Here is a 21418-nt window from a genome sequence, read left to right on the forward strand (position 1 = left end):
GTTTAGTTGATGGGGCGTGGTGGCAAGTAGCTGGTGGCATAGTCCTCATTTGTCCAGGCCTTGCTCACGCAGCCACCGGCACCGTCTGTCTGCGCGCAGCGACACCGCGTGACGCCACCCGAGACTTGAAGAACAGTCTCAAAACCTTTGACAGGACGCCCCAACACTGTAAAAATTACACACTCAATTATAAATGTCCATCCTCCTGCCCAATGTCAGTGCTACTGAAAATGTTCATTTCTGTGGGTGCGCGACAAGCTGCTGCGCAGCCTCCGGCTGCCGCCCACGCAGCACCTCCCTGGGGGCAGCACGTGGGACGCACACGGGGGCTCGTGGCCGGGCAGCGCAGTAAAAACGCACAGAATTGTCACCTTGGCCGCTCCCGGTGCCAGCGAGCGCCGCAGCCCAGGAGGCCGAGGTGCGACGGGCTGCAGCTCGCGTAGTGCACGACAGCGCCTGCGCGTACGCAGCTGTAGGTGAGGGTAACCAACGCTGAGCTAAGCTTACATTTCAGCTATGTGGAGTTAAAAGGACAAAGCTGGTGACTGAACTGCTGCCCCCGCGGTACGAAGGCTGCTCAGCTGGCACACCCCGCACGTCACTGCGCGGCGCTGCAGCCACGCGGGTCATGCAGCTGCACAACTGGGTAGACAAGAAAGAAAGGCAGACCAGTTATTTTATTCAAAACTTTTTAAAAAGTTAATAGACAAAACCCCCAACAAATTATTCTCATTGCATCAATGAGAGAGACGCCACGATGGTTTCCTCTTGCCTCCACAACCCGCACCACACAAGGATCATGCTTTGCTCCCTACAAGCCCTGTTTGCCTTGAACTCCTGCTGAAGCAGCCCCACACCAAACAAGCCATTAAGCCATGTCCCAGGATGATTATGTGTCACACAGCTCTGACAGGCACGACTTCAGGGTCTCATCCACATCCTTGGTGCCAGGAGAACCTGCCAAACACGTTTTGTAGTTGCTGGCCTGCAGCCGATGGTGACATTTGTCACTAGTCCGGGTATTAAGTGAGCCGCGTTCCTACAGTGGTTGGGGGCCAGCAACCAGCCTCGAACCACTTTTGAGCCCCCCCTCAAAAGCGAGCCCTAGTTCTCAGCCACCCGCTGTTCTCCTCGCACAAGTCCAGCGGGCTCAGCGCTGTACGGAGGCGCCACTGGCAGCACCCTGCCCGCCAGCTGTGCTTGGCCTAGAAAAGCCAGCCCACGGTAACTTTTCCACCATTTCAGGCAGGAGTGGGTTTTAAGCCGCCGTTTGCTTCAATGCTGCAGAGCCTCTGACCTGAAGTAGCATGACCTGGCACTCGGTGCTGGTATTCCTCTACTCTGAAAGCAAGGTCTCATCATCTGCAAACCAACGGGGGAGCAGAAGCGGCAGAATCTGCTCCTCCAAAGTGTAAGAGGCAGTAACTGGAAGCACACAGAAGATCCCTGCTTTCCTTTCCTCCCATCTTCCCACTACACACTCGTCCATCCCTACATCCCGCTCCAGACCCAAGTTTTTAGTTAAAGGCTTTACAAAACTGAAAAAGTGTTCAGAATAGCTGCACGGCCTTCCTGAGGATGGGGAACACTTGCTATAAGCAGCAGTTAATTCTAGCACCACAGCTCTGAGGCAAATGTGTTTTTTTTACCCTCTTTGCTTTAAGCTTACAACTCCCAGGCACAGTTTACATGAGTTTTTGGGGGCAGAGGAGAACAATGACACAACATAAACATACACCCTCAACAGCTCACAAACACTGAAGCTTTATCCCTGTGTCCTTTGAACAGCAGAGTACCCTGTTTGTCACTTCAGCAGGAGCTGAAACAAGCTGGCTCAGCGGCAGTTTTAGCTGCAGCGTGACACAAGGCTGTTCCTTCCCTTCCCGCACCAGCCGCTTTCCTGCGTGAGAATATCCACAGGAGCAAGTTTTGGTTATAGAAGTTCACAGGGGGCAGGGCGGGAAGGCAGCGCTCTCGCAACTGCTGAGCGCACAGACATTGACCCTCTTCGTATTCCGCAGCTCAGCTTTGTGTTTTGGGGAATCCGTGCGGGCTGGACAGCTTCAGGCTTACCGCGAGTTCTTCTTTTCTGGCCCAAAAGGCAGATATGAAAATGGATGAAGGGGGCAAGGGACTAAAGGACGTTTTAAGACAGCAACACACCCCAACATAACAGAGAAAAATCTAGTGGTACTGCAGCCGAACGTACTAGTGCAAAGAGACTGGGCAGCTCCCGGACAGCCGTCGGTTTTGCTCACTCAGGTGCGCGTGATTTTATCTGGAGGCATGAAACCTGTGTCACCCAGCGTTCGAAGCGCCACTCTGCCGTTCGGCCGTATCACCAAGTGAGTTATACTGCCATTGTTCAGAGACATTCGCAGCCAGCCTTCTGGGGGGAACTGCAGCGCTCTGGTAAGAAAAAATAAAATCAAATTCACCCATAAATAGTCAGATTAGCAGGCTGCTCACAGCATCCCCTTCTGTTCCAGACAAGGAAGAAAAAAAAGGACTGTTGGTGGTCATTCTGCAGCTCGCACGCAAATGCTCCCGCAGCCAGCCCTGGAAAAGTATTTTCCTTTGTGCAATTGATATGAAAACACAACATAGAAAACCAGCCCAGGGCCAGCAACGTGCTGGCACAAGAGTCCAGCCGCTGGGTGTGATTACTGTAGACAGGGTTAATTCAAATCGACCGAAGGCAGAAGCTCGAATGGCGTCAGGTTGCTGGGAGCGCTCTGAGCAACGGACAGGACGGACGGCAGCGGCCTCAGCACCCCGACGGCTGCCTCTGCAGCCCCAAGGCGTGAGTGGGCAGCAGCACTCCCTTAGCCTTGTCAGGGTGGGCAGGTGCGTAACCACAGCAGCCGAGAGGTGGTGAGAGAGGAGCCATTTGACTTGCCTGTATGTGCCTGTGGAAGCAATTCACCACAACTACCTTCCATCAGCTCTCTTGTCCCTCAGAAGTGGCGATTACAAGTACCTGGTGCTTTTTGCAGACGCACAGCACCACAGCTAGGCTCCAGCTGTTCCAAAATTCCTAACTGAATAGCCTCAGGACTTCAATCAGTTGTAGTAAAGAGCTGGAGAAATTATGGAGTTGTCTCCATCGTCTTTTGCCTCTCACACTGAGGAATAATTTGGGTTTGGCTCTATGACAGTCTTTTAGAAAGGCTAAGAAATTAAGTAACAGCTACAAGTCATGCTAGATTCAAAGAGAACACTACGTGGATCGTGTTCAGATGTGGTATCAGGTAGCCTGGAATGGAAGGTACAGAAGAGAAGTTGAAGAGGGAAGATGCAGCAAAAAGTATACAGTGATTTCAGAAAAAGCCTAGGTAGCAGCAAAACGACCTACTCTGGCACAGGAAAGAATATTTTGTTTACCTGATCAATAATTTTAAGTATAGCAATTTTGAAGAGCTCTAAAGCAGTCCACAGAGCAGACACGCTAGCATTTAACTAGCTCAGCTAAACACAGCTAACTGAAATCGTTGTAGGTATTGATCAGATTAAAGTTTAATCACATCTGTCCTGCTCAAGACAAATTATCTTACAGACAGTGCTTTGCTGATAGGGAAGAGGAATAAAACAGACTCAGCTGCCCGGATCCAGGGGCAGGCAAAGATCCAGAACCGTCCTCTCCTTCATGAACAACCTTGACATTAGCAGATCTAATCCAATACTGGATGTCACTGCAAAGACATACTAATACAACTTGGACATAATACAAGAATTTCCATTAGTGAAGAATTCCCCAAACTAAATCTATCTTTCATTACGTAAGATCAAATTCACGTCAGCTCAAAAAGACGCACCCAGTCAGATGCTGAGTTTGTTGTCTTTTCCAGCACCCAACAGAGGCGCTGTCTCAGGGTTCGGGGAAGCAGGGGCGTATGGTATTACAGAGACCGCTCAGGTGTACGAAAAGGTTTCCAGCCTCGCTGAGGGAGCCTTTTTCACTTTAGAATCTGAATGAAAGTGTTCTCATTTTCAAATCTGTCCTCTATCTGCAAATGAAGCCCGCGATGAAATCGCGGCAGCGGCTGATCTCCAGCCACTCCAAACAAGCCAAATCTCCGCATCTCCTCGCTCAGCAGTGCCACACACCAACACCGTTTCAGAAAAGCCATGACCTTCTGCAGAAGGCAGGTGAACCCTCAATCCAGCACGTACCTGCACACAATATAGCGGATCACGTTGGCATGGCAGACAAAGATCTCGTAGCTGTCCTCTTCCTGCTTCGCATCAGCTCTATGAATGAAGTTTCGAAAAGCAGCTTCAATTCGAGCTCCATCTTCGTAATACTGCTAATGGCACAGAGTTCAGAATTAAACACCGCTCAGAGATGCACCTGCCACTGTCCGCGCCTGCGGACGGGCTGCGCCTTCTAAAGCGTTGTTCTTTAGGGGGACGCACACCTGAGGCTGAACTAATACTTACGGATTGGAAGTTATTTTAACTGTTCTGTACACTTACTGGGGAGGAGAAAAGCGTGCAATTATCTAAGGTCTATGATGAAAAGCATCAGCTCGGACACTGCAAATTATCGCTACAGTTGATATAAAGCATATTTTAAAAAAACACAAACAAAACAAATACAGAAAAAAAAGAACTTTAAGTAAAAAGTTACCACAGCTTCTGGTTTCCAGTGAGAGACTGGAGGGTCTGGTTCTATAGGCGCTCCCTCTCGCAGCAGATCAGTACTAATTTTTTTGACTCCTGAAATATCAAATACACATTCGGAAAGGAGTTGTTACTTCACCTGCCAGTGCAGGCAGGCCCACAACTCTGCACTCGATACATTTTCCATATTCTTTCTTCAAGGAAGTCTTCCTCTCCTTCCTAAAGACCATCTTAGCCTACGCACTCCCCGTCAGGGGGTGTGAATCTCTCCAACACAACTGTTCTGTCACCAGCAAGACGAAGTTTACTCCAGCTGAGAACAGCCAGACCAGCTTGGCACCGCAAGCTGGGTCCTGCCAGTCTGCTGCACTTTGAAGAAATGCATTTGCAAGGATGTTAATCAACGCTTTACATCAGTAAATGCTTCTAATTAATGCTTTTATATTTAATAATTGTATTAATATTTTAATCTCTATGGAAGGAAAGATGGCTTAGGTGTGGGGGTTTCTTTGTTTTGTTTTTTTTTTTTTTCCTTTGGTTTTTTTTGGTTTGGGGTTTTTCTTGAAGCAGCATATTTAAGGAAACAAACACTGAATGGTTAAGAGAACTGACATTCAGCTAGTCATACCTGAATGTCTGCTAAAATACCAGACAGAATTACGTATAGTCAAATAGCTTTGGTTTAGCTTCTGGTATTTCTGAAGAGCAGGAGGAAAAAAAAATCCCAACATAACAATAAACCAAAACAAACCCACCAAAAACCCCGCAACCACCCAAACCCCACATAAACAAAGCACCCGCACTACCAACCCCTACACCTCTGTGAGTGTGCCGCGCCTTCCCCCGCACAGCGGACACGGGGGGCCTGCTGACTACCCCAGCAGGCACCGCTAAAAGGACCGGGGTTTACGATCCTCTTCTCCCCTGCACTATCACCCCTGAGGCTGAGGACTGAGCCAGTCCTGATGGCCCGTGGCAGCCTCTGCTTTACAAAATGCGTATGTGAAGAGCAACCAGCAGAGTTCCCTACACAGCGGTACATACAGAGGGGCAGATACCTCTTGTATTTTTAAAGATGAGCTGGAAACAAGCAGAATTAGGGTTGTTAGTTTCTTTGTATTTACAGACATATGCACACAGGGCTGGAAGTTGGCTAAATGACATCTCAACCTGAAGAACAAGCTTAGAATTCTACTGGAAGCGGTTTTAAGGACCAGAAGACAATGAAAAATTAAGGCAAGGCACTTACCTGGGAGATGTTTGCTTATAATTTCAGTTGTTTCAGTTGCTCTAGTCATGGAGGAGTGGATAATCTGATCAAATTTTAATCCCAAGCTTGCCAGCCTGTGGCCAGTCAGTTCAGCCTGCTCTCGACCTTAAAAATGGTATTCATTATATAAATTGGTGACACTCACGTAAGCGCCTCACACAAACTACCAGAAGCACACTACCAGAAGACACAGAAGGTCTCCATCAGTTTTTTTCCTCTCAAAAAGTAATTGGAAAACATTTTTACCAGAGTCACTACTTATTCAGATCAAGTTTATTGGCCGGACAATTTGAAGTTGTACTTCCATAAACAGGAAAAATTAGGGGTTGGTTTTTTGGTTTGGAGGTTTTTTTAATTAAAAAAATAGAGAGAGCAGAATTTATTCAGAAACTGTCACTGAAGTAGTCAATACCCCTGCCAGCCCTATCCCAAGGGAACCACTTCCAATAAAAGACAGCGCTGACGGAAGCCACCTGCCACCTCTGTGTCCGGGGAGCACAGAGGAGGAACCGCCCAACCAGATCCACTCAGACCTGGCAGTGCGTTTTCCATAAAGGCAAAACCATCCTGGCACAGTTAAGAGCCGCAGCACTTGGATATCCCCGGGAAGGCTTTATTCCATCTTTCAGGCAGGTGGGTGAAAAGACAACAGACAGTTTAAGTAACTTACCCAAGGCACAGGATGAGACAGGATTAAGATAATCTTATAACAATTATACTTTGTTACCACTTTAAGATGGCACCTTAGTCCTGAAATTAGAGTTTCACTCCTATTTGCACAGTGGCGATTAAGACTTGGAGGGGGGAGAAAAAGGTGTTTGTACCGAACATTTGGCACCAGACTTCCAACATCTCCAGCACAATAATAGTTCTTCCCCCCTCAAAACAGCGTTGGCACACGTATCAATCAAGAAAGTGTCCTCTGCTTTTTAAGTACACTATTAAAATAATACTAATGAACAGTTGAGACTTAGTCACAGGAGCAATGAATTAAGATCAATGCAGACAGAACTTATCCTTGTTTCATGTAACTGATCAGCAGAATTCCCAGAAACAGTGCTTAGTAGCAAAAGTGAAATGTATTTAATTATAAACACTCCAACTGAAAGGAAAGTCAGGGGTTAATTGTTTTTTTTTTTTTTTTTTTTTACATAAATCAGCAAATTAACTAACAGAAACACAAGCCACCCTTTAAGAGAAATCTATCCCAAAGTTAGTTGTGGAATTAAGTTTTAAAGCTTAGCCTTGGGGAATTACGTCAGCTAGCATGAAAATTTGCTCAAGCAACCTTAAGATAATTGGAAATTTCCTTTTTGAAGTTTCCTCACAGCTGAGTGTGTTCAGACCTCTGTAAAGCACATCGGAATGTTTGGATTTAGAGGATCATAAAGGGAAAAAACAAACATATTCATGACATCTTTCTGCCACAAAGGATCCAGAAAGTGGATTAAGGTTTGGCAGCCAGACCCAGAACAGAGCTCAGCTCCTGGCCTGTACTCGTCAGGACAGCAGCACGTAAAAAAAACAATTTTCTCAAACCACAAAGTAGGCTGCCTCTAGTCATACATACCAAGCGGAGTCAGCGTTCTGTCTTTATCAGCCCGGCCATCCAAATTATACTGAGAATGACGGATGAGGAATATGTGCCTGGTGGCTTTTGCTTTGCAGTGATCTAAGCGCGAGGCAAGTTCTTCTTCCCCAGTTTCTTCATTTTTCTTTTTCAGGTTGATAAGAGCCAGTGGTTCACGCCTAAACAAACACATTTATAACGTCATTTTTAGACAGGGGAGGCTAAAAGGCAGAGAAATTTTACGGATGGGTTGTCTTGCCTTAGTTATAGATATAGCTGAAGTATTAAAATTGACTATTTAGCCATTTATATCACAAAACTGATTCAAGGCACTGTGCGAGAGCTATAAACAAAAGCCTGCATTAAAAAAAACCCAAAAGTTAATGCCATAGGTTAAAAGGTGTAACTGACACAGCTCAATTTACTGTTTAGCAACAGCCACCTCTCCATTAATTCTTTGGGGGAAAAGGCAACAAACACAACAGAAAAAGTTAAATCCTAATGCAAACAGATGGTGCAATGCTAAAACATACGAAACCTCCAGTCCATCTGGACAAGATGATTTTAAATGCCAGTGGAGAGTTTATGTTTTAATTCCTGTGGATTCAATAGTTGTTCTTGAGGTTTTCACTGATTTTCTGTCACAGGTATAAAGGTAGGCTTTTTGACAAGAAAACCTCACCTTGAATGATACCCAGGAAAAGACGAAGAGATGCTGACTGATCATAAAGGAAAGAAAGTGTTCCATATCTAAAAAGCCCTGTGATAACACCCATAAAATCTGCACTTTATCAATCACAGTTTATATCAAATGACTAAAAAAAAAAAAAAAAAATCAACAATATCCTAGAAAGACTCCAGCTTCCTGCAGTGCACCCTGAGAATCATTTTGTGCTTTAAACTAGGTCACACCAGGTCCCTCCAGTAACACTTCCTTATTTTTCAGCCTGGAGTGTTTAATCTATCCTTTCAGCTTTCCCATCACTCTCTCCCCCCTCACACCACTTGGATCTTTCTTCCATTCTGTGACACTGCTCACGAGCCTCCCTTTCTGCATACCGTAACCTTCCCTCTTGCACATCACCCAGACAGCTGATCCAGAGGAACTGGGCACAGAGGACCTTCCCCTCCCTCCCCCAGTATGACAGATTAGTGCCACAGATTTCCCGCTGCTGACACCAACACCGCACTACCATCGCCAACTGTGCCCAAATCTACCACGGATTAGTCTTCTGGTCCCCCTCTGCACCATCCTCTGCCCCATTAATACAAATCCTTTTGCTAAATCCTTTCCCCTGGATCTCCTACCTAAAGAACAGTTAATTTATTTAATTCATACTTCTTCCATTATGATAAACTTGCTTCTGTATTTGTTTATAGATTTTTCAATCAATACTATAATTTTTATTCAGTTTGAGACAAAGTAGTTTGGTCATAGGAAACTGCTGCTTCACATGCCTATTCCTACAGTTCACAGAAAGGTTGGCTTTAAAAAGCCCTGCATCCATTTTGCTTTAGGAGAGACATGATTTCTATTAAACAATGAGGCTCAACACATTCTTAAGCTGTTGATGAAGTTCAGCAAGGCATTAAAAATGAAACAATAGTCCAACAGCAAGAAGTTCCATTGCTATTTCATAGGATACTTCTTTTGATTCAGTAGGAACTATATTGCTGGAAAGATGCATTAGGAAAACAGAAAAAATGTCTGAAAAACTCAAGCACATTTGTAAAGTACCGCCGGAACTAATTTGTCCCACAGCAGCAAGATGTAACAAGGAATGCCTGGGTGAAAGTCCTGCCCTCTCCCCAGCAGCGCCCCTGAAGTCACCCGGTGGTAACATACCCTTTGAAAAGCAACAGATGCTTTAACAAGTCATGAGAAGATAACCAAAGTTAACAATATTTTTAGCATAAGCTAGTTTTAGGAAGTTTATGAGCAGGAAAACTTTTAATACTGCTAAGGCTTAAGTAGGTTCTTTTAGGCCACTGGCACTCAGAAGCCGACAAATGCAGTTTTCTGCATTTCCCTTATAAAAAGAAAATTGCCCAAGACAGTAGCTGGACAGAACTTGATAAAAAGCAATGGCCGTGTCAGGGACCATCTTTAAACCTAACCAAAACTTAACCCATTACAGCGACCTCTTCAACTTTCTTCCAGGAAGCCCTGTCACTGAAACACAGCAGTCAGCCTGACAAATGTTCTCGTTCTTGTCACATACTTCAAAATCCAGATATTTCTGGTTTTATGTCTAATAAAACTGCTTGCAAGAATCACTGAGAAACTATAGGAAGGCACCTGAAGCCCAGAAATTTACACAGTAAACCAAAGATTTTTCTTTTCCCCCTCCCACACCAAGCTCTCCAGTTAACAGAAGCTTAATTAGACCAGCTTTCAGATAAAGTATTTTACATGAATGAAACTATATCTAGCCTTCTCCAAGAGCTGAGCTGTACACTCCCTGTGCAAGTGGCACAGACCAACGCAACATCCGAGGTGTAGCATCACGTCAGATCCACAGGAAGCCTGAAAACAAGATATTTGCATTCTTCCATGTCAAACTTGAAAAGCCATCGGTTGTTAAGAATACTGTAACATCTGGTTATTTGCCCATTACTTGACTTTGTAAATCATTCCCCACCCCAAAGAGAAGCGGTCAGGCGCTCTGGGTACTTATAAGGCAGTTAACACCTTCACGTGTTAAGTGTTTCTGCCAACGCCATCCAAAAATCAAAATTAAGACTTCAGCCAGGTACAACCAAAGCCATACCGCACCCATCGGCAGGCGCCGAGCAGCAGAAACCTAAAACTGACCTGTGACGATATGTTTACATAGCACACTTCCACCGAACGCTGGTATAGCACACTAGCCCTAACTGCTCTGAGGAGTTACCCAGCTATTTTTGTTCAGGCAATTGTGACAGCTCCATCAGTTACAGCACAGCCTCTACTTCCTGAACTGGTAAAAGAAGCAAAACAAAAAGTTACGCGAGCCTGAAAGTACTTCAGAATCCCTGAAAAAAACCCAACCATTTAGCAGAACCCAAAAGGCCTGGATCTGCAGTTGAACAAGTAGATTTAGTACCTCCCTCACTGCAGCTGTGTAACCAGGTATAAACTTATTTAATTAAAGTTTTCTTTTTACAATTAGGGTGTACGCAGCCCTATGTATACGAGCACTTGATTCTGTAGCAGCTCAAAAAAATCAAAACAGGATGCGTTATATGATAAAAACCTGCTTAGGTTTGGATTTACTACGATTAAACTGGAGCCTGACATTAAGTCACCCTGGGGAGATAGTTCTACCAGGCGGAAGCTAAACGAGCCAAAGCTCAGCACAGATACCTGCACATTCTAGCTGCAGGATCAGAAAAAAACGTAGTTAACCCTCGGGTGAACGTATTTCAGCCCCGAGAAGCACACAACGAAGGCAGGTTCGGAGCAACGTCGCCTTTACAAGGATTCAGGAGCGCGAAGGCGCCGGCGCTTTTCACCCACAAGGATGCTGTTATTAACCAGAAAAATCCTGGCGTAGCCGCGAAGCAACGCCGAGTTAAGAAAAAACCAGGCGCGTCTTCCAGGCAGCGCCCAGGTTTACCGCAAGCCTCAGGCTTTGCAGTCTGCGGGATGCACGCGTTAGAATAAAGGGATCTGCGCGCCTTTACAGAGGGGAAGGCTGGGATCTGCCTACAACTAACCCCAGCGAGGGCATCCCCTCAGCGTCCCCGGGCGCTGCAGGATTTCGGGAATATTCAAGAATTCCAACTTTGAACACCGCCGGGAAGGGAGTCCTGCGGGCGCCGGGGCTGCTCGGGGGCTGCTGCGGGGCTCATCGGGGGGCTGCTCGGGGAGCTCGGCGGCTGCTGAGGGGCGGCTCACCGCGGCCCCACGCCCTCGGACACCCGCTTCTGGAAGCTTTAGGGGCAGCTCCCGCCGCGGGGTCCCCCCGGGCCCCCCACCCTTACCTGTCCCAGTTGCTGTCCCAGAAGCCGCCGGTGCCGGCGGGTCTCTCAATCCAGCCAGGGGCCGGCGGGCAGGAGGCGGCGGCGGCGGGCGGCAGCAGCAGCAAACCCGGCGGGGCGGCGGGGGGAACGCTGGCGGAACCCCCCGGCCGCGGCTCGGCGTCGCCGCCGCGGGGAGGCTGCTTCCCCACGGCCACGGCGGAGAAGAGGACGGAGCCGCCGGCCAGCCCGCAGGCGGCCAACGCCAAGGCGCGGCGGAACGACATGGCGGCGGCCGGCAGACCCCCCTTCAGCCCCACCGCCCGCCCAGCGCGCCCGGCCCCGCCCCGGACGGAGCGCGGCGTGGGGCAAGATTCCTCCGCGAAGGGCCCGCCGTGGGGTGGGGCGGGGTGGGGTGGGGTGTCCGGCGCTGCACAGGGCCCGGCCCAGACGCCCGGGCACCTGAGCCCGGCTCAGGCCGTGGTGGGCCTCCGCCTTGGGCCGGCCCGGTGGGCAGGCCGAGCTCAGCCGCCAGCAGCCGCGCTGGTCGGGGGTGAGGCCGGAGTCCCGGGCAGCAGGCTGAAGGGACTGATCCGGCCTGGCCAGTCCAAAACCGGTTTCTGCCCCAGGAACTGGGAGCCCGGCGGTGGCTGGGCAGGGAGGTCACCTGCCTGGTGTTAACCACCTCGGGCGGGTGCCAGCGTGAGCCCTCCCCGGCACAGACGGGAGGTTGCAACTTTGATGGGTAAAGCAGGCACCATACTTAGTGATAAGCCCTGAGCTGACTTACGTAGGAATCTGTCTCTTACGGTCAGCGTTGAGTTCCTGGCATTGGAATCCGTGACCCAGGGATTTGGGAAATACAGGAGGTCTCAGCAGAGCTGAGCTGGCTTACGGCAGCGCTGGGCCTTCCCGTCCCCAGCCGGTGCAAAGGGGCAGTGCTGTGCCCTCTCTTGCCCGGGCACCGCTCCTTGCTTCGCTCCCTTCCGAAGCAGGATCTCAGTTTAGCTCCACCAGCATTGCGTTGTGCAGAAGAAACTATGTGGTCGGACGGGAACATTAATTATCTCTAGGTCAGCCATGGCACTTGGCAACCTCACAGAAGGGGAAAGAGAAGCAGAAAAGAGCACCTTTTCCCTGAGCTGACACCCGAAATTCAGCACTCATTTCTACCTGTTAAATTCAGCACTTTGCAAATGGTGAGAGAAATGATACGGAATCTGGGTCTTGAGATGCTGGCAGATTTTACAGATTCCATTATTCAGCCTTTGCCTATTTAATCATGCATTCTTTTCATTCCCATCCACCTGTTCAAGCTTTGCCTCCCTACCCACATTCCCCACACTACAAATTGCACTATTCGCGTTATTCCACTAAAACGCCAGCTGGGTACACGGTTTCCAACAGCCAGGTTTCCATCAGCATCAGGGACTCCAGAGCAACTGAAAGCAGGGTCTGTTTCCCCCGCCAAACTCACAGGGATCTGTTCTGCGTGGTGCCAACAGGCTCCTTCGTGCTGCAGAGCAGCACTCCGAGGACCCTCTGCCTGCCCAGAAGAAAATGGTCTTTCTGTTGAAGAAGTTAAACCACTGTCCAGCTTTCCCAGCAGAGTGTCTTTCCCTTGTCCACCACTTTGTGTCTCTGTCTCACATGCGTACAGTGCAGACAGAGCACTAAGTCTGACTCTACTGCAGGTCCTTCGGCTCTAGGACATTTTACGGATCAACAGTGGCCCCCACGGGTCAGACAAGTGAATCAGAGACCCTGATAAAAATTTGCTACAGACCAGATGTTTTTTCCCCACCTTTATCCTTCTCGCCTGCCTCATTCTCTATTTCTAAGGTACTCAGCTTTCTGTTTCTTCTCATAGAGCTGTAAAATGGTGACTCTTTATCGTGGAAGCGTTAGCCCTTAGAGAGGCAGACGTGTGTATTTATACTGTGTATATTCTTATTAAGAGGCCAGGAGGAAAAAGTTTATCCTCAAAACTTCACATCCAACTCCTCATAAATAGCACGCTTCTTTCCCCACAGTTCTTAGTCTCCTAGCTTCCTGCAAATGACTTTTAAATCTTTCCCCCGATACTGCCTTTTCTCTTTTATCCCTCATAACACTCATTCTTCACTAACTGTCCCACTTGGATCCTAGCTCGTCCCCAGCAGCCTGCCCTCTAACCTGAATCCCAGTAGCTGCATTTGACTTCCAACAACTCATAAAAGGAGGGAAAAACTGCACCAGACACCATCACTCCCTTGGGGACAGGGACAGGCTGAGGCTGCATGGGATAAATACTGCAATTCCTGGCAAATCTCTCAGTTGCTTGAACTGAATTCTAAAATCATTTGGTGCAGTTTGAAATCTCAGTGCCATTAAAGGTGCATCGATTGCACAAGTAATCTGACGCTTGAGGTCAAAATCCCGACAGAGACCCAGGCAAGCCTCCCAAGGGCATGACGGTGGCACCAGCTTACACCAGGGCTGAACTCAGCTCACCGCCAGAAAGCTTTGAGGCTGTTATTAAGCAATACTCAGAATTGTTCCTTGTGCTAGAAAAAGAAAATGGGTAATATTGATTGTTTGCCTCAGTGCTGCAATTTCGATGTCATGCTTCTGTGATGACACCTCACCGTCAGAAATCTCCTGCGCGTACGCTCACATTCTGCAGCTTGGCTGTGCTTGGTTTAGGTACTAATGCACTTATACGATTTATGTGCAAAAGATTTTTGCGATTTTCTTGGATTTTACCCAATAAGTCCAAAACTGTTATTTTTAATTAGATAGTGTTTACCTTTTTGTAAAACTGGCAATTCAATTAGGTTAAAAAAAATCTCTAAAAATAATTTGTTGAAAGTTACCGCTAGCTTGAACGTAGTCCTGCATTACATTAATAATGACTTAATTTCTTGCTTTTTATTTTTTTAATATATTTTCATATCACTACTATCCTAATCCAGTTTTATTGTGTTGTGTTTCATCTGTTAGCAGAAAATCCATCTAAGAGGATAACAACCTACCGGTGGTACCCACTAATGGAATTACTCTGTTAGCCAAACCAGTAAATGCCTGCGCCACTGATGCCGTAGGTCCCATACCCGGGGACGACTCCCATTTCTGCGCCTAGGTGCGGAGATACCTTCAAGGAAGGTTCCCCAAGGTTAGGGTGGCTTCTTAACTGTGTTGTGACTGGAACAAAGCACAACAGAAGTCAGAAAGCCAGTACGGTTGGCGGAAAAGACAGTACAGATGTGGCCTGACAAACGGCGCTGCTTCCCCCGGCCGGCAGAAAAGGCTTGCGGCAGCAGCAGGAGCAGCGCAGCCCTCGGGGTTAACTTCACTACCCGAGGAATAGGAAGAACCTCTGTTTTCTGTGCAGCACCTGGATCGCTACAGGGATGAGTCAGGGTCCGGATGTTTTACCGTTAGCTACAGGGGGAGCAAGGGCAGGTCTCAAGCAAAATTTAGGAACTTTCAGGCTTTTTTTTTTTTTTTTTAAAACAAAACAATTAGAGTAATAAAAGGGCATTTGAAACAAGGAAAATGTCGTTTTCAAAAGCCTTTTTTCCATGACCCCAAGTGCATTTATTCACCATGTATCACCTTCCCAATGTATAAAAACAAAATCTGTAAATTTCTCCTTGAAAGAGACAGAGAGAGAGAGGAAGAGAGAGAAAAAGGAAATATTATGTCATTTGATCCGAAAGTATTCAGACATAAACTGTGGACTTACTGCTGGCCTCCTTAAAGGAAATATTGATGTCATCTTGGCCTGCTTCAGACCCAGCCAAATTTAAATGGTACACTAGTTTAAGCTTTTAGGTTATAAAACGATGCTACTTCAGCTCACTTAATACATTTTTACACAGAGCAAGAGAGAATACTGCTTTTAAGCGACTTTGGTTTGTGTAACTGGACCAGTTATAAAAATGAAAGATTTTGAAGCAGATACTGGCTTCCTGGCCATATCTGACCACACCACTGAAGGGTAAGCACAACCATGCAAGTACTGTGTTGGTTAAACACAGCACAAAATTCAGGGAGATTTTGGCATGAAAGAAATTCTACATATACATATGTCAGGAGTGACTGAGATCTTGAATTTAATCTAGGTGTTGTGAATCACCCACTAGACGATCCTTCAGATCTCTTTTGGCCAGAAAAAAATGGGAGAGAAGCTCATTTAGGATGAAAGGCTTGTCCTCTTCCCCAGACATCCTCTCCAGAAGAATATTTAAAACTAGGCTTCACCTTATCTAGAGCATAGAAAGTCTTTATATCACAAAAGATTAATCCAATTCTTAATTTTACACTCACAGTCACCATCTTTCTAACTGAAGTTGATTGAAAAAAATGTCTTTAATAACAGTGGGTATCACTGAGAAACCGAAGTATCTCAAATACAGCTGTAAGTAACTGCTCTTCTTTCCTGGGACTCCATTTTCCTTCCTCCTTCAGTAAGGAGTAAGCCTCTTTAGTACACTGTGACTAAAGCCTTATTAACATTGAGACTTTAAAAAAAATTAAAATTTCCTTGCACTTCTTAAATTGTTGCAAAATGGTGAAACTGCAATGACAGAATAGCTTGAGGATAAAAATTTGTCTTCAGCATCTTGGTGTTACAAAGCCCTGCCTCTGATGGAAAGCATGAGAAAAGAGTTGCTACAGAGGGCAAGAATAAGAACTTCTAGAAAACTCCTTCTGGGGTGGGGGGTGTTACCTGCCAGCTCCGCAGCTGCTCTAGAACCACACGGGTGCGTGCCCCGAATGCTGCAGGGCATTGCAGATTTATGACGATGGATGTCACCCCATCAGGTGCAGGGCACTGTCTTTTCACCTCTAGGTGTCTAGCAGTTCATCATCAGCGAGGCCTCAGTATCTCAGCTTTCAGTCATTTAAAACCAGAAAGTTTCACTCTACCAAACACAAATCAAAAGACACATCAAAAATATATTTGTGAATAGAAGGACCTAAAAAAAAATAATTTCTGATCTGGTAAACTAGTTTCATTAACACAGTCCCTAACCCTTTCACTAAGTAAACACATCCAGTTCTGCCCCTGAAGTCATTCCCATGAAACTAAGGGTTTATAACAGCAATACCAACACTGCATTATCTAATATAACGCTCTAATAAATAACAATGTATCACACCAGAAGGGTTTAATTCGAAACAGATGGTCTAAGGGATGGAAACATAAGCAAAGTATTTTACTGTAATCACTACCCAGGAAACAAAAGGGGATTTGATATTATTGCCTCAAGGGCTGCCGCCCGCCGCCCCCCCCCCCCCCGTTTTTGTCCTAGATAACAGTAAACTTTTATTTTGCTAACGAAGCACAGGTGCTGCTGATAACGCACAACTCGCATTTTTCCTAATCCTGATTAGCAAGTGAGAATTTGCTTTTGCAATAAGCTTTTGCTGCTTTTGCAAAGCTCAACTGATCTCTCTTTACACCATTTTCTTTACTTTTTCTGTTTTAGAAAAGAAAATTAATCTGTAGTTGTTACAGACTTGATGGTGTTGGCTTCTGTTGCATTTGATAGTTATTAAATATTAATTTAGGCACTGGAGTCTAGGCCCTAAACCCAGCCCCGCTTTTAGGTGCATTGGCAAACCTTTAAGACGTGATCTGCAAAATTCACCTAGCAGGAAAGACAGCGCTCTGCTTGCAGAATCATTTGAGGTACCGTGACATACACAATTACAGAATTTAGGAAATTTCTAGTTTTAACGATCCATTTAGTGCTTTACAAGTAATATAAAGGCAAAAGTCTAACCCCTCCAAAATGCATATTCTTTCCTCCCTCCCTGTGAGGAGCTGTTTCAGATATTCCCTGCTTTCCTTCAGAAAAATCACCCTAGGGACGAGCTTGGCACGCGCTGTCGCAACCCTGCTGTTCCTTTTTTTTTTTTTTGGAAACAAGCATTTAAATGCAGTGTTTTCACATACACGTTTGCATGGAGTCTGCGTAGGCAAAACCCTGGGATTAAATAGGTTTTGGGGTGCTAACTACAGGTCTAGAGAACCTGCAAGATAGTCAGCCACATACATGACATTCTCAGCTAGTGACACAGCAGAAATAGCAGCTGCAGCTCAGACTCACCTAGACGAGCCTTCCGAACTCCACCAGTTTCAGAGAGACTAAGACCCAGACCAAGCAAAGCACTTGCTTAGACTGCACCTACCTTTAAATACATGAGTAATCGTTCTGAAGTCGGTGGACCACACTTTTCAGGAGAAATAATGAGCTTGACGCTTGCTTTTCTCAGTTTTGGGGAGTTTTGGAGAGGCATAATTTTTGCCGAAGACTCTTTTTTCCTCGCTCTAGTGAAAACTCAGAAACTCCCATAAGCAAGTTCTTACTTGAGACTTCAGGAACTTGGGGCCTTAAAAATCCCAAGTGTTGTGCAATCAGTCCAAATAGCTTGAGAAGTAGGAAAAGTGAATGGGATATTGAACTGTTTAAACACAGATGTGTGCTCAAGTGTCTTATTGTGCACTAGTTGCATTATCTGCTAAGCTTGGTATAAAGCCAGTAGCAAAGAATTATTGAATATTAGTTGCTATTCTCTTGACTTACTGTGTGACGAACGCTTCAGTTAAGAAACGGCCCGAGAGCGCAGTCCTGGGTGCTCTGCAGAGGCGGTGTGAGCGCAAGCTCCTTTCAGAACCTGTGTGGATGGAATTTCACACTGCGCCCGCTGGGTTTATACCTCTAGGGACAACACGGGTGGAATTTGTCCCAGTGACAGTATTTCTCCAGAAAAAAGGGATGTAATGTGCATCTACATGACCGATGAGACACAGAAATAGTCTTGCCCCTGCTGGCAGAAACGATGAGCACAGCATCAGCCTGAGCAGTGCTGTCTCCTAACAGCGTGGTCGAGAGCCATCGCTTCCAAGAAAGAGCAGCTAGTACAGTTTCTATGTCTGCTCAGGGTTTACTTTTGCCTGAACACAAACTGCAAAGTTCAGGACTGAGGAAACAGAGTCTAATCTCATTTACAACAATGAGCACCTGGATCCTGTGGAAGGATCCAAACTTGCATGAGTGTAATGGAGACCTGTCCTACAGCGTAACACGCACCGCCCCCACCCCAGTGTGAACCTCCTAGCTGGGAGCAGCACATAATGATGCTATTTCACCTGAGAATTTTTTTTTTTTAAACCACAAGTAGAAAATCATGGAGAGCGTCTTCTCATATTACAATACTCATTACTACACGTTGTCTTTCTGTCTCATTCCCAACACTAATAAGCACAGGACCTAATTATCCCCATTTATAAATAACCTTCTTCATCCTATCTCTGTCCAACAATGTTTTGGCAGGCGTCCTCAGCAGAAGATTTGAAATTATGTCCCTGCCAAAAACTATTGCTGCTGATGAATCACAGCACACACAATTGAAAGGCTGTGGTTGCTTTTATAAATATCTGCACACATACATATGTATGTAAATGTATGTGCGTGAGTACAGCAACTTGGAAATCGTGATACATATAGAGCAGGCAGAATGGCATGGTGGCTTTTTCTCTCTTCCAAATGATGTTACTGACTCATTCAATCAAATTTCTGCTAACGGATTCATGCTTTTCCTAGGGACATTTTAAGGACCCTCAGGTGAAAATCAGCCCTCTGCATTGAGCTAGTCTGACCACACATTAGCTTAAGTTATCAAAGTCACCAGTTGTAGGACTCAAGTGATGAATTTATTCTTGAGCATAGACTTAGGCAAGAATTAGGCAGCCATGGAGCATCCAAGGAACTAGGCTTCACAAATCAAGCAACGTCAACCCAGACTAAAGTGAGCGTTTCTTTCACACCCCCATGCCCGGGATTGCTAATAACAGCAGCAGAGGTAATGCTGACCTAAAGGGTACCTTTGTTGCTTTTCTCCTTGTCCAGTGACACGGATTTCACGTCATCCTGTGGCAATATAATCTGCTTTCTTGAGAGAGTTCTGCCTTGTGTTTTCATTCTGCTTTTTGGTAACTTCATTTAGTGCTCACTGTTCCTTGTGCTGCGGGAAACAGGTGCTCATGCCTTGTTTGCTTCCTCCATGGAATTATTAATGTCATTTATCAGCTTTAAGCCGACCAGGTTCAAGTGAGAGCTCTTGATGGGGGATGCTCCAGAGAGGAACTCTTTGAAGAGAATTGTTTTTCTGTCCTAACTGATTTGCCACTAGCACTTTATTGTTTTAAGCTGGTGTGATTTACCAGTGACATTGCTTCAAAAAGAAGGAATGTATGAAAATTACTTAGCTGAAATGAACTACAGGTCCATTAGGTAAAATAATTATTGCTATTAGCAGGAATTTATGCAGAATTCTTTTTAAAATACTAGCAAAATCCACATTCAGCAGCCATTGCTTTAGCAATAGCTGAAATACACAGTATAGGTTTTATACAAGTTTTTTCAATCTGTGTTTCAGATCTTCTGTTTTATATCCACAAAATTAAGAGTAATAACGAATTTACTGTTGCTCCAGACTGAATTTATGCTTTGTAAATAATTTATCATATAAACCATAACTTTGATCTGTAAACTGGCCTGGAAAAAAAAATTACAAATGTTTTCTTCTTGCCAACTTCAACGATTCGGGGAGCTGAATTACTTTTACAGTGCTTCGCTCTGGCTTTTGTACAGTGCATCTGACAGACACAGGGCATTGAAAGCCTGGTTGCTGCTTAAAATTAAAAAGTACATTTTATACCAAAAGTGTCCCTCCAAGATAAGTGCAGAGGGATGTGGAATTGCCAAAAACTGATGACTATCCTGTGAGGACAGGGATCCATTTGAACTCCTCCCGGCCAGACTGCTTTCAGTCCCCAGCCAAACCTGTCACAAGGCTCTGAAGATTTATGGTATTACTCTGCCTTATACCCCTGCCCTCGTCAAGGCCCTGCCTTCATTATAACCTTCTGTCTTTCTGCAAAATAATGATGGGAACCCATCTGGAGCAGGAAGAAGAGATCTCCTATGTATTTAACAGTATGCTGCCTGACCCAGCCAATCAATCCTTCAGGCTGATAGAAACCGGAGGAAATTTTCCTTGCCAGCAGTAAACCCAACCGCCCTTTGCTCTCTTTTGGCATTGCCTATTCCCTTTCATGTCACCGAAGATAATTCTTTTCCCTTTTTCATTACCTCTGTTTTCTCTTAGACCTGAGTTAGGGACTGTGAGAATGCCCTCTGAAGTCCCACACCTCTGCCACAAGGCGTAGTGGCCATACAGTCATCACATAGCCTCTACCAAGCAGTGCCCTGTTGCCAAGAGATTAGAGATCTGGCCCCACGGAACGGCCACGTGACCCAACACTGCAAGTCACTTCGCAATTTAAATCCAGAGGTTTCAACTTCTGTGTCACACTGGAATAACAGCTGCCGAATGTGATGTGACTTTCCCGAGGTCACAGAGCAAGTTGGTGACACAGCTGCAAACACAAACCATGTCACCGTTTCCCGGGTCTGTGCCTCACCCCCACCCGGGGCAGGTAACATGTCCTGGTCACCAAAGAGCAAGACCACAGAAGAGCTGACTGCTTAAAACTGCCCCGTGCTTGAGCTAGGAGGGAGCACAGGCACGTGGTACCTAGAAAGACACTTCACAGGTCTCTGCTTCAGGCAGGGAAAGCATTTCTGGGTGCACAGGTTGTGTGACGACTCTGTCCAACAGCAGGATGCTCAGGTTCCTTCTGGCGATCAGTCTCTGTGGGTATGTGTATAAATAAACCAAAACAAAGGATAGCACCTCCCAAGTCTCTTGTACCCCAAAATTACTCTCTCCATCATTTGTGACGCAGTGCTGGAATGCAATTCTGCAGCACCCAGGGCTTTAGATATATGAATATGTATAAATATCGCTATAATTTGTGTAGATATAATTCCAGAAATTATTTATTTTCAAAAATAAATGGAAATACTCATAAAGAATGATATAAATTCTGTAAAAAATGAGGGAGTAAATTACTATGGTATATTTTCTTGTATTTTCTTATTCTATGCTTCAAT

The 21418-nt window shown here is 45.9% G+C and overlaps 1 protein-coding gene across 2 annotated transcripts; it reads right to left on the minus strand.

Moving 5' to 3' along the window:
• Positions 1–658: 658 nt before the first annotated feature.
• Positions 659–11747, minus strand: PGAM5 (PGAM family member 5, mitochondrial serine/threonine protein phosphatase). 2 transcript variants are annotated; one of them, XM_075110675.1, is made up of 6 exons: positions 11430–11747; positions 7464–7642; positions 5873–5998; positions 4631–4719; positions 4174–4304; positions 659–2409 (listed from the first exon to the last, which is right to left on the minus strand). In XM_075110675.1, exons 1-6 carry the CDS (start codon positions 11690–11692, stop codon positions 2259–2261), a joined length of 939 nt encoding a protein of 312 aa, XP_074966776.1. In that variant the 5' UTR covers positions 11693–11747; the 3' UTR covers positions 659–2258. The 2 variants fall into 2 exon arrangements, with proteins under 2 accessions (XP_074966776.1, XP_074966775.1); XM_075110674.1 differs by having other exon boundaries at positions 4174–4307; positions 11430–11746.
• Between the last annotated feature and the right edge of the window lie 9671 nt (positions 11748–21418).

The sequence above is a fragment of the Phalacrocorax aristotelis genome, chromosome 15 (genome assembly GCF_949628215.1).
Source record: "Phalacrocorax aristotelis chromosome 15, bGulAri2.1, whole genome shotgun sequence".
Taxonomy (NCBI): Eukaryota; Metazoa; Chordata; class Aves; order Suliformes; family Phalacrocoracidae; genus Phalacrocorax; species Phalacrocorax aristotelis.